The 17308-nt window shown below is 47.7% G+C and overlaps 1 protein-coding gene across 2 annotated transcripts in view; it reads right to left on the reverse strand.

The window, feature by feature from the left end:
- The window catches only part of UGGT2 (UDP-glucose glycoprotein glucosyltransferase 2), a 1472699-nt gene that overhangs the window by 133725 nt on the left and 1321666 nt on the right, over positions 1–17308 (reverse strand). For both annotated transcript variants that reach the window (XM_085622547.1, XM_085622546.1), the window contains one exon: positions 14217–14377. In XM_085622547.1, coding sequence (XP_085478673.1) covers positions 14217–14377 — 161 coding nt within the window. The remainder of the gene's footprint in view (positions 1–14216; positions 14378–17308) is intronic.

Consider the following 17308-nt stretch of genomic DNA (forward strand, 5'->3'; position numbering starts at 1 on the left):
ACATCCCAAGGCAGTAGTGGCTGCAGTTGCCCTGGTAGAATGGGCACGCAGCCCCACAGAAGGCTCCTTCTTAGTCAAGGAGTAATATGCTTTGATGCACAGAACGACCCACCGAGAGATGGTCTGTTTGTGCACAGCCCAACCTTTTTTGGCACCCACGTAACCAACAAAGAGCTGGTCATCCACCCGGAACTGCTGTGTACGCTTGAGATAGAAAGCGAGCGCATGTTTTGGGTCCAGACGGTGGAGCCTCTCTTCCTCCCTCGAAGGATGCGGAGGCGGAAAGAAGTTAGGCAAAGTGATGGTCTGCTCGATGTGGAAGGGCGTGACCACCTTTGGCAAAAAATAAGGACGGGTCCTTAACACCACCTTGTCCAGATGAACAGAAAGGAAGGGAGGTTTGGAAGAAAGAGCCTGGAGCTCACTCACTCTTCTGGCAGAGGTGATAGCGACCAGGAAGGCAGTCTTAAGAGTAAGAAGACGCAAAGGACAGGTATGAAAGGGCTCGAAAGGAGCGCACATCAGATAGGTCAAAACGAGATTCAAGTCCCATTGAGGCATGATGAAAGGCACGGGAGGAAACGTGTGCGTAATGCCTTTAAGGAAACGGTTAACAACCGGGGACTTAAAGAGAGAAGACTGATCTGAAAGCCGCAAAAAGGCAGAGATGGCCGAAAGATTACCTTTGATAGTGCCCAGAGCAGAGCCCTGCTGGGCCAAAGAAAGAAGGAACAGAAGAACGTCAGAAAGGGGATCGACAGCCTTCGCTGTGCACCATGCCACAAACCTGTTCCACCTGCAGGCGTATACTGTTTTAGTGGAGAGACGCCTGGCTGCCAGAATGACATCACAGACTTCGGGAGGAAGATCAAAAGCTGTCAACTGTCGCCGCTCAATCTCCATGCATGGAGGTGGAGGCTGGACAGGTTCGGGTGGAGGACCGTCCCCTGCTGCTGCGACAGAAGATCCTCCTGAAGAGGCAGACGGATCGGGGGATCGATAGCCATGCTGAGTAGCTCGGGATACCAGTATCTTCGTGCCCAATCTGGAGCCACAAGGATGACTTGGGCCCGGTCGCGCCAAATCTTCTTCAGCACTCTGGGCAGAAGTGGTATAGGCGGAAAGGCGTACAATAGACCGCAACTCCACTTGTGACGAAAAGCGTCGACAAGCGAGTGCCACCTTGGAAATTCCAACGCACAGAACTGATGACATTGCACGTTCTCTTCGGTGGCGAATAGATCTAACCAAGGCTCTCCCCACGGCAGAAAGATGCCTTGCACCACGTCCGAGTTCAGACGCCATTCGTGATCCATCAAGCACCGGCGGCTGTGATTTTCCGCCCTGGCGTTCAGAGAATCTGCCAGGTGTTGAACCACCAGGGAAATGCCTTGATGTTCCAGCCATGTCCAGAGGCGCAGAGCCTCCTGACATAGGGTCCAGGACCCCACCCGCCCTGTTTGTTGCAATACCACATGGCGGTGGTGTTGTCCGTGAACACCTGCACCACACTTCCCCGGAATGCCTTCAGTGCAAGTCGGAGCGCCCACAGCTCAAAAAGGTTGATATGGAGCTGGGACTCTGCCGGAGACCAGAGGCCTATGATCTCCGCCTCTCCCAAGTGGCCTCCCCATCCCAGGAGGGACGCATCCGTCACCACTGTGTGCTCCGGTTGTGGAAGGGAGAGGGATCTGTCATTGACCCAAACGCGATTCGTGAGCCACCACCGCAATTGTCGTGCAGTGCCCTCCGAGATCTGGACATGATCAGACAGGTTGCCCTGATGCTACGCCCACTGCTCTTCAGGTCCCGCTGCAGAGCCCGCATATCAATCAATCATATCATTTGTAAAGCGCACTACTTACCCGTGAGGGTCTCAAGGCACTGGGGGTGGGGAATGCTGCTACTTCTCGAAAAGCCAGGTCTTGAGGAGTCTTCTGAAGGTCAGCAGGTCTTGGGTCTGCCGTAGGTGGGTGGGGAGGGTGTTCCAGGTCTTGGCGGCGAGGTGGGAGAAAGATCTGCCACCGGAGGTCGCTCTTCGGATGCGGAGGACTGTGGTCCGGAGTTGTGGAGTGCCTTGTGTGCGTGGGTGAGGAGCTTGAAGGTTATCCTCTTGTTGACAGGGAGCCAGTGCAGGTCTCTCAGGTGGGGTGTGATGTGGCTGCCGCGAGGGATGTCGAGGATCAGGCGTGCCGAGGCGTTCTGGATGCGTTGTAGCCGTCTCAGGAGTTTGGCTGAGGCTCCTGCGTAGAGGGCGTTTCCGTAGTCCAACCTGCTGCTGACGAGGGCTTGGGTGACCGTTCTTCTCGTTTCGGTGGGGATCCACTTGTAAATCCTGCGAAGCATGCGGAGGGTGTTGAAGCCGGAGGAAAAGACGCTGTTGACCTGCTTTGTCATGGAGAGGGTGGAGTCGAGGAAGAGCCCTAGGTTACGTGCGTGGTCGGTGGGTGTTGGAGCTGTTCCCAGTGTGGTCGGCCACCAGGAGTCGTCCTAGGCCGAAGGGGTGGATCCGAGGATGAGGACCTCCGTCTTGTCTGAGTTCAGCTTCAGTCGGCTGTTCCTCATCCATTCGGAGACGGCCGTCATTCCTTCGTGGAGGTTGGTTTTGGCGGTGTGGGGGTCTTTGGTGAGGGAGAGGATCAGCTGGGTGTCATCGGCATAGGAGATGATGTTGAGGTCGTGCAGTCGGGCGACGTGGGCGAGAGGTGCCATGTAGATGTTAAACAGCGTTGGGCCGAGGGATGAGCCCTGGGGTACGCCACAGATGATCTTGGTGGCTTCGGAGCGGAAGGGGGGGAGGCAGACGCTCTGTGTTCTGCCGGAGAGGAAGGAGGTGGTCCAGTCCAGGGCCTTCACTTGGATCCCGGCGTTGTGGAGGCGTGATCGTAGTGTGCGGTGGCAGACCGTGTCAAAGTCGGCTGACAGGTCCAGGAGGATGAGGGCCGCTGTTTCTCCGTTGTCTAGCAGGGTCCTGATGTAATCGGTGGCGGCGATGAGGTCAGTTTCGGTGCTGTGGTTGCTGCGGAACCTGGACTGGGAAGGGTCCAGTATGCTGTTGACGGTCTTCTCGATGACCTTTGCTGGGAACGGGAGCAGAGAGATGGGCCGAAAGTTCTTGAGGTCTGCCTTGGGTTTCTTGAGTAAGGCGTTTATCTCGGCATGCTTCCAGCTCTCCAGGAAGGTTGCTGACTTGATGGAGATGTTGATGACTTTCCGGAGATGGGGTGCGATGGCTGTGCTAGCTTTGTTGAAGATGTGGTGTGGGCATGGGTCTGACGGCGATCCGGAGTGGATGGTGTTCATGATCTTGACGGTGTTGTCATCGTTGAAGTTGGTCCAGGAGAGAAGGCGGTTGGTGCGGATGGTGGTCGTTGGGGCGGAGGTCTCAATGGTTGTTGGGGCGGTCGTGGCGTTGAAGCTGTCGTGGATGTCTGCGATCTTGCGGTGGAAGAAGGTGGCCAGCGAGTCGCACAGGTCTTGCGAAGGTGGGATGTCGTTGGTGTTGGAGCTGGGGTTGGAGAGTTCCTTCACTATGTTGAAGAGCTCTTTGCTGTTGTGTGCGTTGTTGTCTAGGCAGTCTTTGAAGGAGGCCCTTTTGGTGGATCTGGTGAGGTGATGGTGTCTGCGGGTGGCGTTCTTGTGGGCTGCGTAGCTGTCCGGTGTTCGTTCACGGAGCCAGTTCTTCTCCAGTTTTCGGCAGGTTTGCTTGGAGGCCTGGAGGTCTTCAGTGAACCAGCTGGCTTTCTTGCTGGTGTGACTGTTGGAGGGTTTCTTGAGTGGGGCGAGGGTGTTGGCACAGTCGTCGATCCACTGTCTGATGTTGCATGCGGCGGTGTAGGGGTTGGTGGGGTCGGCGGGTGGGCTCTGTGCGAAGGTGGTGGTTAGCTGGTCTTCAGTGACTTTGCTCCAGCAGCGGTGAGGCATCTGTTGGGTGCGGTGGTGCGTGGTGGGTTTCTTGAAGGTGAAGTGGATGCAGCGATGGTCGGTCCAGTGGAGTTCGGTGGTGTGGTTGAAGGAGACTTGGAGGTTTGCGGAGAAGATGGGGTCAAGCATGTGGCCGGTGGTGTGGGTGGGTGTTGTGACGAGTTGTCTGAGTCTGAGGTTGGCTAGGTTGTCGATCAGGGTGGTGAAGTTGGTGTTGTTGTTGTTCTCGAGGTGGAAGCATATGCCATCTGGCATGTGTCACCAGCAGGATGCAGGAGGCCATCAGGCGCAGAAGCCGGGGGGTCATCCTGACTGAAACCCGAGACAGAGGCTGAAAGATCGGAATCATAGCCTGAATATCCCGGACTCGCTGCTCGGGAGGATAAACCCGAAACAGCGTCGAATCCAGAACCGCTCCGATGAAGGGGAGCTTCTGAGAGGGACTCAGGTGCGACTTCGGCACGTTGATGGAGAACCCCAGCAAATACAGGAGGTCGGCTGTAGTCTGAAGGTGGTGGATGACTGCCTGGGACAAGCCCGCCTTCTACAACCAGTCGTCGATTTAAGGGAAGACTGACACACCCGACCTGCACAGGTGAGCTGCGACCACCGCCATCACCTTCGTGAACACCCGATGGGCGCTGGTAAGGCCGAAGGGGAGCACGGCAAACTGAAAATGCTCCTGGCCTATCGTGAACCGCAGGTAATGCTGGTGGGCCAGGAGGACGGGGATGTGAAAATATGCGTCCTGCAAGTCCAACGCTACCATCCAGTCTCCAGGGTCGAGGGCAGCCAGGACCTGAGCCAGAGTCAGCATTTTGAACTTCTCCTTCCGGAGGAAGCGATTGACGTGGTCTAAGATGGGGCACAGGCCCCCGTTGTCCTTCTTGGGGACCAGAAAGTAGCGGGAATAACAACCACTCCCTACTTCTGGCCCGGGAACGCACTCAATGGCCCACTTGGCCAAGAGGGCCGTGACATCCTGCAGGAGAAGTACCAAGTGATCCCCCGACATGCGGTGGCACCGAGGTGGCATGGCTGGAGGGGAGGGCTGAAAGGGAAGAGAGTAACCTCTGCGGATGATCTGCAACACCCACTTGTCCGATGTGATATTGCGCTAGTGGGGGAGGTGGTGGCGGATCCTGCCATCCACCGGCGTGGGGTGCTCCACAAAGCTCGGATTAGGAAGGTTTGTAGGTAGAGCAGCGGGGGGGAGATGGACTGCCCCCCACGCTGATTCCCCGCCCCGCCCCTGCGGAAGCTGCATCTGCGGCCGCTCTGAGGCTGGTTCTGCTCAGGCTTGCTGAAGGAACGTGCCTGGGCGCCCCTGCCTTGGCCATGAAGGGAACGAAAACCAGGAGTGGCCGGAGTCTTCGCGGAAAGACCCAAGGACTTGGCCGTGGCCCGTGAGTCCTTAAAACGCTCCAGAGTACTGTCGGCCTTATCGCCAAACAGGCGAGTGCCATCAAAAGGCATATCCATGAGCGAGCTCTGGACATCGGGCGAGAACTCAGTAGATCGCAACCAGGCGTGGCGACGCAGCGCCACAGTCATAGAAATCGCCCTGCCAAACGAGTCAGCGGTGTCCAAACCACACCGAATGGCGAACTTAGCCGCAAATTTACCCTCAGCAACCGCCTGGGTAAGTACAGCTTGGACCACCTCAGGAAACTGAGGCAACACCTGAGCAACGGTATCCGACACCGCATGGGAATAGCAGCCAAATAAGCAGGCGGTGTTCACCGACCGCAGCCCTAAGCTGGCCAATGAGAACAACCGCTTACCGAACTGTTCCAGCTTCTTAGAGTCATTATCCGGCGAAACCATGGGAAAAGCACTCTGCGACGTCGCGGCCTGGATGACCAGACTCTCAGGCATGGGATGAGTGGTCAGAAATGCGGGGTCACCAGGCGCCGGGCGGTGACGCCTGGCGACATTCTTATCCACAGGGGCCCCTGTGGCCGGTCGCGACCACGTGCCCAACAGGACGTTGGTGAGGGCGTCATTGAAGGCAAGCAGTGGCTCCGACGAAGTAGACGCCGTCTGGAGCACCTCGGTGAGGAGGTTAGTTTTGAGGGCCACTGCAGAAAGATCGAGGTGGAGGACCTCAGCAGCCCGACGGAGCACCATCGTGTAGGAAGCGCCCTCCTCCATTGTAGGTGGGGGAGAGGCAAACCCCAGGTCAGAAGAGACATTGAGGTCGCCGGTGTCCTCCAGATCGTCCACCCATTCCTGCTCGGAGTCACACTGATGGACAAGAGAGTCCTCGGACCCCTCCCAGTCATCCTCCAGCTCCGTAGCAGGAGGAACCGACCGCGGCGGTAGAGCCGGAGCCGGAGAAGGGACAAACGGCGTCGGAAACGCCGTGTCCCAATGTGGATCCCAGGCAGGAACGAAATGGTCCTGGAACTGGGGCAAGGGCAAAACGAACGGCACCCACTGCAGCGCCGGAGGCGGAGCCGATGGCGGCGCTGGGGCCAGAGCTGGCAGTGCCGGACCTCGTGGCACTACGGCCAGAGCGAACGGCATAGGATCCTGTGGCGCCGAAGCTGGATCCGCCGGCGGCACCGATGGGCCAACAGGATCTGGACACGGGACCGCGGGGCCCGAAGGCACGCCGGCGGGAGCCCGAGGCCTAAAAAGGCAGTCCATGGTGGCAAGAAACTCTTGCACCTGTTCGGGAGTCGCCGACGGACCCAGGTAAGGCGGGTAGGCCGCGGGACTCCCAGGCCCCAAGGGAGCCTCAGGGGCAGAACCCCATCCCCCTCGTCCGCATTCGAGGACCGACAGGGGGACGTCGGAGAGCGAACATGCTTCTTCGACTTCTTTTTATGTCGTCGCTTACCGGAATCCGAGGGCGAAGACTTTGAGAACGGTCCCTGGACCTGGAGCAGCGTTGGGACGAGTGCCGGACCTCAAGCAGCTGCCGGTGTCCCTCCCTCAAAAGCCTTCGGGGCCATGGCCCGACAGTCCCGGGAGTCGTGGTCGGTCTCTAGGCAGTAGAGGCAAACATCATGAGCGTCCGCCACCGACATATTGCGACGGCAGGCCCCACAGGACTTAAATCCAGGCATCCCTACGTGCACCAGGAGAAAAAAGGGGAGACAAAAGTCTCAAAAGAGTAGTCAAAAAGTGACTTAGGTACGTGCTCTCTCCGGATCTGCGTTTGCTGGCGTGGAAAAAGAAAGAACTGACGTCAGCGAGCATGGGTGGCGCCCAAGTAGTCTCCGTGAAATCATCTCGGCACTTACGATGCCAGTGACGGACGTGGAGCCGCACAACGCCACCTACTGACGCGCAGGGGTACTGCTACAAAAAACTTTCCGGATCCAGTCTGACGCCTGGGGATATTCTAAAGTAAGGAATCTATCACTAACGTGTCTCTTTCAGATTCCTAGAACGTGCCCCAAAAGCATCCAGGAATGCACAATTTAAATTAAGTAAGTAATATGGGCTGCTTAGAGCGTATTTAACGCCAGCCCGCATTAGGAAACATTTTGGTGGGGAATCAGCGGCCTGCCCGAGATGCGGGGAGAGAGAGGCGCACATACTCCATATGTTCTGGGACTGCCCACTATTGCAGGTCTTTTGGGGGGAAATACAACAGGTAATAGGCGACTTGGTTGACAAGGAGCTTCCACAGACCTCAGAACACTTCCTCTTGGGGTGGTATCCTCATACAGCCAAAAACAATGTGACGGGCAAGTTTCAGGATCTTGCCTATGTCCTAGCCAAGAGGGATATAGCCAGGAACTGGAAGGCCCCAAGAGGACCACAGATCACCAGCTGGAGGAGGGAGCTCGAGAGAAGGGCGTGAGCAGAAGGCAGGTCACTACTCCGAGAGGCCAACCAGGAAATAGGCAAGATGGAAAGGGCCAGAGCCTGGGAAAGCCTAGTATGTGAGCTGGCAGAGACTGGACAGGAGAGTATTAGTGGGGCGGACACTCCTAGAGTGGCAGAAGTGGACCCAGACAACGAACAGGAGGGAAAATCAGCTTAGAGCAGCCAGAAGCTCTGGCACTGCACCACACAACCTCTGAGACCTCCATACACGGGCACCTGATGGCAAACGGACACCACAGCCTATCTGTTAGAATGCAACTCAAGGGGAGAGGGGGGACAGTTTTGTTTTTGCGGGTCTGTTGGCGAACACGTACTAGAGAATATTAGCAGAGCATTATGTACATCTGTTAAGAGAACCAATCAATCAGATCAATGTATGTGTCAGCACTGTTTAAATGCCAATAAAATATGGTTTAAGAAACAAACAAAAGAAGGCATAAAGGATTAATTATGGAGCTTTAGCAAAAAATTGACAGCAGTTACTAAAACACTCAGTGCTTCATGTAGAAGAGGGCGGTAATTGAAATCTGGCAAAATTCAGAAGGTTTCCTGATTGGCCACTTCTCGGTTCTGCTGAATCGGGGAGTTTCGATTAAGTATAGGTTTACGAGAACACAATATTATCTAGTCCGAGACAAATCCCCACTATTAGGTCGATAGACCTTTGACGTTGAACGAGATAAACCCGGAGCTGTACAACACAAATATCTTCGCAACTGTAAGATTATTTCAGTCAATAATGAGAGTTTCTTACTAGTTGAAGGGTTTTATCAATCAATCATTCAATATCTTATCTTTATTTCAATCAGCAGTTTAAAGTCACCATATTAAATTATCAAATCAATAAATGCATTAAGCGTGTTCCATAAAGGAAAGAATCCCTGTTCTAAAATGGGGAAGAAAGGCATCAATCAGAACTCCTGAAGAGTTCTTAATTAGAATGAGAGAGTGAGAACATAACCATAAAGCTTCGGCATAAATCAAATTTCAAAAGCAGAACTTCAGGAAGACAGATTCAAGCAACTCAAAAGAGTCATAGATGTGTGGTGTGGCAGAGGAAAATGGATTGCAGAAGTCAAAATCGCGCTACTCTATGAATATCCTAAGAACTTTTCATTCATTAAAAAGAATACATGTCTATGTTAAGGTCAGAGAGAAAAACCTTTTCTATTATGCGCTTTCAGCATCTTTGGTCAGGTCAAAATGTCAATGGAATTTGTTTTTACTTCATCAGCTATTTAAGCCTAGTACAGTTAAGTATAACTGCATACTAAAGTTTGTGCATTTTAAATGCACTTTTTAAGTCCATCTGTTATTTCTACACATTACTATATATTATTTTGTTAATATTGTTAAATGCTCCTCCAGTTCCCTTGCCTGACATGGAGAGGGGATATGGGGAACCACTAGGTTTCTGACAGCACAACCTTAGCAGGCTCTGAGTTGCAGTTGACCAGTCTTACCTGTGTGCTGGTGGAGTGAGGTCAGCACACCACGGCTGCAGTGAAGACTAAGATTTACTCTGTATAAGAGCATCACTTTAATGTGCTGGAGTGTTGAAGCGCTTTTTTTTTTCTTTTTGTGTGATTAGCAGGCTACTCCGGAAATCCATAAAGGATTAGTGTTGAAAATTAGTATAGTGAAATTTGAAGTAATTTGAGTGGTGGATATGTTATTCAGTTATTTGGATAGAGAAGGGTAAGTGGCGGGATAGAAGAGGGAAAGAGGTTTGTATTTATATAGCGCTTGCTACCCCTGATGGCGTTTTGAAGCTTTTTGGGCGAGTAACACGCTACTCTGGAACCCATAAGGAATAATGTTGACTTAGTGTGGTAAACAAGAAAGTAATTTGAGTGGTGGATATGTTGGTCAGGTATTTGGATTGAGAAGGGTTGGGGAGGGGCAGAAAAGGGAAAAAGGTTTGCATTTATATAGCACTTATAACCCTGATGGGGTGTTGAAATGCTTTATTGGCGAATAGCACGCTTCTCTGGAACCCATAAAGGATTAGTGGTGAATTAGTATAGTGGAATATGGAATTTGAGAAGTGAACATGTTAGTCTGTTATTTTGATTGAAAAGGATAGTGGAGGGATAGAAGAGTGAAGGATTTGGAATTTTTTTGCTTGAGGTCATAGCAGTAGGAGGAGGCTTTTGGATGAGTAAAAAGGGGTTTTGTAGGGGAAGAGTCAGAGGGAAGAGTTTAGAAAGGTTTGTTTTGGGGGAATCGGATAGTAAAAGAGGTGTCAGATGATGCAAGGAGAGGTAGAGTAGGAGAGAGTCTAGAAAGGGTTATTTTGGGGATCATAGTAGTGGTATGGGGTTTGGAATAAATGAGAGAGTAGATGTAGAGGATATATTAATAGATGTATAGGGTGAGGGATATGGTAGTGCATTGGAAAGAGTAGTAGAAAGAAGTTTGAGATGAGTCAGGAAGTTGGGCTAGAAGATATATTGAGAGAAGTATGGGCTGAGAAATAGATTAGTGCATTGGAAATGCTATATTAGAAGAAAGTGATAAATATATAGATCCATAGGTACATTGAAAGTATATAGATGCATAAAGGAGGTAAGTATATGTAGATTAAATATATTGATAGAGGTACAGGATGAGAAATAGGGTAGTGCATTGGGTATGCTTTTTCAGGAGAAAAGTAACAGACACACAGATCCAAGTACATGGAAGGTCCATAGATGCACAATGGAAGCAAGTACATGTAGACGAAAGATGATTTTTATTTTATTTATTTTTTATTTAATTTTTAAATTTTTTAACAACATAATTATTCTACTGTTTATACAAAGCAATACACAAAGATAGGTACATATCTATAGTGAAAATAAATGCTTATATACAGAGGGATATGCTGTAAAATTCTGTTTGCGTATGGTGCTTATGTGGGAAAGAGACAATTCATGAGTAGTTTTCTCAAGATAAGGTGGTTGTCGGTGGATCTTATGTTGGGGGGTAAAGTGTTCTATAGTTTGGCTGCTTGAACCGAGAAGGATGTGCCACCCATGGTTTTTTGCTTGTATCTTGGAATTTTGAGGCGAGATGCCCCTTCAGAGCGGAGGTTCCTTTGTTGAATGTGTTTGGTGACTTTATTCCTGATGAAGAGCGGTCCCATTCCATGTATTGCTTTGTGGGTGATACAAAGTAGCTTGAACGTGGATCTTCTGGCAACCAGTAACCAATGCAGGGCTTTCAAGGCAGGTGAGATGTGGTCTCGCGGTTTGAAATGCAAGAGTAGTCTGGCAGCCGAGTTCTGAATCCGTTGTAGTATTTTCATGGTTGTTAAAGGTGTTCCGTGGTGGAGGCTATTGGAGTAATCGAGTTTGGACAGAACAAGGGAGATGGTAGCTTGGACCTTGTGTGGAAATCCCAAATGAGGGAAAATTCGTTGCAGCGTTTTTATAGTGACAAAGCTTTGATCTTGCTAGTTTGTCCACTTGGGAATTTATCGATAGCTTGGAGTCCATGGTCATTCCGCGGTTTCTTAGTTCCTTCGATACTTTAGGCAGTGATTCCAGTTCATCAGGCTAGGCGGCAAGTGGGTCGTAATGTTTCCAATCGCCACATGTGAGTATTTCTGTTTTGGAAGCATTCAATTTGAGACGGCTCCAAGTCATCCACTGATCCATGGCTCCGAGACAACTGAAAATTGGGGATTTTCCAATGTCTTTGGGGCATTCCAGTTGTAGGAGTATTTGCATGTCATCTGCGTAGTTATAGCATGTGAAGTGAAACTGATTGATCAGTACCGGTAATTACTTCATGTAGATGTTGAAAAGCATAGGCGAGATGATAGAGCCTTGAGGGACCCCTGCTTTTGTGGAGTATGGTTTGGACGAGAAAGGTGGGGTATGGATGACATTAGTTCCGTTTCAAAGGTATGACGCAGTCCAGTCTAGAGCAGTTCCCACTATGCCGGTTTCATAGAGTCTTTGTTTCAGAGTGTCATGGTCAAACATGTCAAAGGCAGCCGAGGGGTCCAAGAGGAGTAGCTCAGCAACCCTGTTACGGTCTACTGTATTCTTCAGGTCATCCCAGATGGCAAGGAGGGCAGATTCAGTGCCTCTTCCCGGACGGAATCCTGTTTGGAAGTCTGAAAGTATGTCATTCTCTTCAATGAATTGTGACATCTGGGTGAATGCTGCTCTTTCTATCAGTTTGCCCAGGAAAGGTCTATTTGTAATGGGTCTGTAGTTGTCAGGGTTCAGAGGGTCCAAGTTTGTTTTCTTCAGTAAAGGGCGTATGTGTGACTTTTTGAGTGTTTCTGGAAATATTCAGGTAGTTAAGGAATTGTTGATGATTCTTCTTACTGAAGTGGCAGCACAGGTTGTTAAAAGAATTGTTTTGAAAGTTTGTGGTGACATGGGTCAGAAGGGCTGCCGGCAGGCCTGCTTGCTTTGACCAGGTCCATATATTCATCGTGTGAGATGTGTTGGAAGGAACGGAGAGGCTGGGTTAGAGTTTTCTTGGCTTCTTGTTTTGTGCAAGGGTTGGTGCTGGTGCTTTGTTTCTGTTTTAAGTATGAGTCTAATGTGTCTGCTTTGTCCGCGTCATGATTTGCCAGTTTGTCTGTGAAATCTTGAGTAACAGGATAGTTCCTTCTAGGCAATTTGGTTTGCGAAATTCATTGAGTATTTTATAGTATTCATTATTTGCACATTTAGTATTTTGAATCCTGTCTGAATAGTACCTTTTCTTAGCTTTTTTGATTGCTGACTTGTATAATCTGTTAATTTTTTGTAGGTGAAGTTTGTCTTGTTTGGCGTTTGTTTTGAGTGTGTTTTGAGCCATGTACGTTGCAGCTTTCTAATTTGCTCTTTTATGTCTTTTATGTCTATGTTTCTCCAAGGCGCTTTTTTTCTTTTGTTCTGTTGTGTGGTTTTGAGTGGTATCAGGATGTTAAAAGCTTCCTGTAGCCACTCATATAGATTTTGAACAGAGTTTACTGTTTCCAGATTTGTACTGGATGTTAGTTGTGTTTCTAAGTGTTCCAAATTGAGTTTGTTCCACGGCCGATAGGTGGATGGAAGTAAGGTAGGTTTTAGGTCACTGCATGGAGAGGAGGTTGTACTCTGTCGGTAATCTCTATGTTTTCCTCGGGCCATCTCCCTGGGGGCACGGGGCGTGGCCTTGATGGAGAGCAGTATGCGTGTGTCCTCAGCTCTATGACACGCCTGTTAATGTAAACATCCTGAAGAAAACTTTTATGCATTTTATAAAAGGATATCTTTTTCTCATGGCAGATTTATTTCATTATAACTCATTTCTACATTCAAAGTTTTTAACTTGGCATCATTGTTCTCACTATACTGGTTATCTTTTTAATTAACTTGGCATTGACCTTTATGTTTTCTATGTAGTTTTTGTTGTTTGTTGCATATATACCACATGCATCATCTATAAAAAAGATCTTGATACTTCTGCCAATCTACCAAGGTTAAGCTAGTGTTCTTCACAGAAACTAGTCTATCTTTGTTTGGAATACGCTCAACATCACGTGATTCTGGGCAAATCACTTAATCCCCCTGCGCCTAACAAAAATGAATGTGTCCATCTGTAACAAAAGTGTCCATCTGTAACTAAACTGGTGCTCATGTAAAGCGCTTTGATACCTGAAATCTTTGGGTCGAGTTTATGCTACGTAAAAATCTAAAAAAAAAAAAAGTTGTCACTTCCACAATATTTAGAACTTAATCAACTGACAAGAGCTCTTCTGTAGCACAATGATACTGTAGACAGATTGAAAGGCCTGCAGTAATACCTGTGGGGCTGCTGGTAATTACCCGCCATGTATTTAACATACAGGAGAGGGAAACATTTATGGTAATCCAATCATCAAACATGTTTAATTCAGGAAGATTACCTGCATGTTTAACATGACCCCATACAATGGCAAATTAAAGCATGGATTGAAAAGAAGATAAAACTCTCGAAATAACTGGATAAGAAGATTCACCAAGCTTAAAGACAATTTAAATAATATGTTGAATGTAATGAAACATAAATTGTTCTGCTGATGAATACAAAGAACAAGCTAAGAACTAAAGGGGGATGGGATTGAAATTAATGTCGGGATTTTAAAAAGTCCGGAAGATCGATGAGAAAAACACCTAAAAAGCTGTACACAATGAAGACTGCAACTAGTGAATTAAAAAAAGGAAGGTTAGCAGACAGAAAGTAACAAAACACACAAATATAAAAGCTTGTGATAAGGATTTGCATATGCAAGCAAATTAAAAAAAGACAGAATTCGACTGAAAAGCATACATACAGTAAACATACAAAGATAAGTAAGTAAATGGAAAATCTGAAATACCAAAAAGTATTCCAGTGATTCGATTAACACATTTTTAAAATACTTTCACACTAAAGCCAGTACAGGTATCACAGAATATCACTCCAAAGCTGATTTATACACAGAGGATATCTTTTATTACCTTATGTGATACTTCCTATGACCCAGATGCATTTGCCAATATCCAGATTTCCAGAAACGGTAGCCATCCATTTCTTTACGACTCTCACAAAAAGGAGTGTACCCGTAGGGAGCTCCACCTAGATCAAAGTCCCTGAGAGCTTTGAGGTCAGTTCGTACGATCTAAGGATCACAAAGAGAGAGAGAGTTATACAATGTTTTAATATATAGCAACTACAAAAATATGTGGGCTGAAAGAAACAAATGGCATTTGTCTTGTTCAGGGAGATGAGGATCGTTCAATCACAACAGAAAGTGGCATTCCGCACGTATGGTAGTGAACAATGATTTTTCCATGCAGGTAAATGCCATGGTGTAATTTACGCTTTCACAATCTGCTTTGCCTCCACCCTTATAAACTAGCTACAGGAGGTACATGATGCTTCGCTGTGGACATATCCAGCAGCCTATCCAGGAGGATGTACTCTTCCAGAGTGCACACGAGTAGCAGTTGCAAATCAAAGGTGAAGCACAGGCTTGAGAGCCATTCTTCATGGGCCAACAACTCAACAGTTTACATTTTTGTTTCTTTAAGGATCAAGTTAAGGGGAGCTACAAGATAAAAGAGAACAAATTACAGGTGACGAGAAACCTCGAGATGGCCACCATATATCCGTGGAGGGATAGCCATGACACAAGCACTAAATGATTTGCTGGCCACATAGTAATGGCAACATAAAGGATCCCCGGAAGATCAGGGCTTGGAGTTAGACAACCCCGCCCTTAGGATAGAGGATGAGCAGCAGGTAAATCAGACAGTGTGGGAGCACGGACATGCACTGAAGCACTGCCAGAAAGCAGATACAAGAAGGGGGCATGTGCCTATTCCTCTATCCGGTCAATGCTCACATGCACCAGGACTGACTATTCTAAAGCAGAATGACAAACAAATAATCTGAGGCTGTAGCACATACAAGAAAAGCACAGAGAAAAAGACTGCAACTCTGCTCCAGAAGCACGCTTGACGAAATGTACCAACCAAGCGGCAAAAGAGATAAAATGCCAAGAGCCCAGAAGGGATAGTAAGCCTGGCAACAAAACAATGAACATGAAAGTGTCCAAACCTAGAGTGTGGCTATAAAGGAGTTTTGAGAAAACTGAGATGGGAAAATGTGAAGGTATAATGAGGATATTTGGATGTCTGCTAATATCTGCTTAAAAAAACACTACAAGACAAATTACTATAAAGAGATTAGATATACAGGACCTCCTCGCAAATGCCGAACAAGGCCAACAATTGTTGCCAGAGAAGAGAAACAAAGTGGAGGGAAGGAAAACATGAAAAAGAGAAAGTATGGATTCTTTCATGATGGTGAAAAAAGTACTACATATGAAGTTGTGAGAGATATCAAAAGATGATACTTGACAAAATAGTTCAGTTCAAAACTCGTTATTTCAGTAATATAGAATAAAGGAGACAAACAAGAAAAAACTGTAAGAAAACTGTAAGATAAGAATGATACAATTAAAATATAAAAAATATCTAAAAATACAGTTTGTGATCTAAAAAAGTGAAAAGGTAAAAAGAAGATGTCACAGAAAAACAACCTGTTACACAGTATTGATACAATACACATAAAATCTCAAGATCAAACAGATAATGTTAATTATTTTTTTTTTAAATCCAGTTTCATTTGGTTTGGAAACTGCTCCTAATTATCTCCTGACATACCACATGCTCAGTAGGTATCTTGAAACTGCAAACACAAAGGGGCAGTCAAGCCAGTCTGCAATATTCTGCAATCCTCCATGTGCTTCGTGGTACCTAGGCATCTAAATGTTGGGATTATCTACCTGGCCTTTGCCTTTCTGTAAGCTGGACAAACACAACACCATATGGGCCACCGATTCCTTTTCATTTTCACAGGATGGGCAATCCATAGTAGCTGAATAGGCTGACTTCAACCATCTTGAGGTATGAATGCAAAGTGCCAAATCTGAAGTGCAAGTAAAGTTTCCTAACCAAATTTAGGTCAATTTCATCTAGAAATGGTTCATTACATTGACATTACAAAAAGACTAGTTAACATACCTGTTGTCGATGATGTTAAGAGCTTGTTTAGCCTGTAATTTCTAAATTATGCTTTCAGTTCCTTTACTGAAACAGAGAGACATCTTCCCTCAGGATCTTTCCACAAATTAGCTGGACCCAGATCAAAAAGTGTGTCTCTAATATATCTAATCCAGGGAAATCAACTGCAGAAGGATGTCTGAGGATTTTCTCAAGGCCACTGCGATACGACGTCAATTCGGGTGAGGCCCAGAGCCCCTACCCCAAAAATTACTGGTCTGACCGCACTTTTTCTGTGACTGGTCTAAGGCCGGCATCAAGCCTTAAAGGAGTCAAATGGGTGCTGGCTGGTAGGCTCAACAGCTGCCTCAAAAACCGGTTCTCCCCCACCTCTAGAGTTTTAAGATTTTTATGACCTCACAGCTCTGTGTCATATAAGGCCACCCCCAAAGCCTGATAGAAGAAGCGTTGTAGGACAGGAGAGAACAGTTTATAATAAAGAACTTGATATATCTTTAACAATCTTCCTACTTGTTGCCCCAGTTTTAATCTCTGCTTTGAGACATGCTGAGCCCATTCCAACTCCTCAACAAGAGTAACTCGTAAACATTCAAACAAATGTACCTGTTTAAGTGATACCCCATTCAATGTTGGATTCGATTGGGTCATGTGGCATGAGTTGAAGACTGTGTGCTTGGTTTTGGACATATTAATTTCCAACCCCCTGTCAAGAAAAAAGCTGCTAAACTGGTTCAGCATTCTCTGGAATCCCATGGGTGATTTGGCTAAGATGAGAGTGTTGTCAGCAGACATGAGGGCTAGCTAATTTAGGCGCATCATTATAACATTCAAGTGTCTTACTAAGCCATTAAGTAACAGTGTAATAGGGTAGGGCCAGCACACAGCCCATCATACTCCTCTACTTACTGGAAATGGTTTAGTCACTTCGCCTACCTTCCCACATTGAACCTGGGCATAATTAGATTTGTATAATCTCTCTATAATTCTACCTAGCTATTCGGAGACACCGATCTCTGATAACA

The sequence above is a fragment of the Triturus cristatus genome, chromosome 8 (assembly GCF_964204655.1).
Source record: "Triturus cristatus chromosome 8, aTriCri1.1, whole genome shotgun sequence".
Lineage (NCBI taxonomy): Eukaryota > Metazoa > Chordata > Amphibia > Caudata > Salamandridae > Triturus > Triturus cristatus.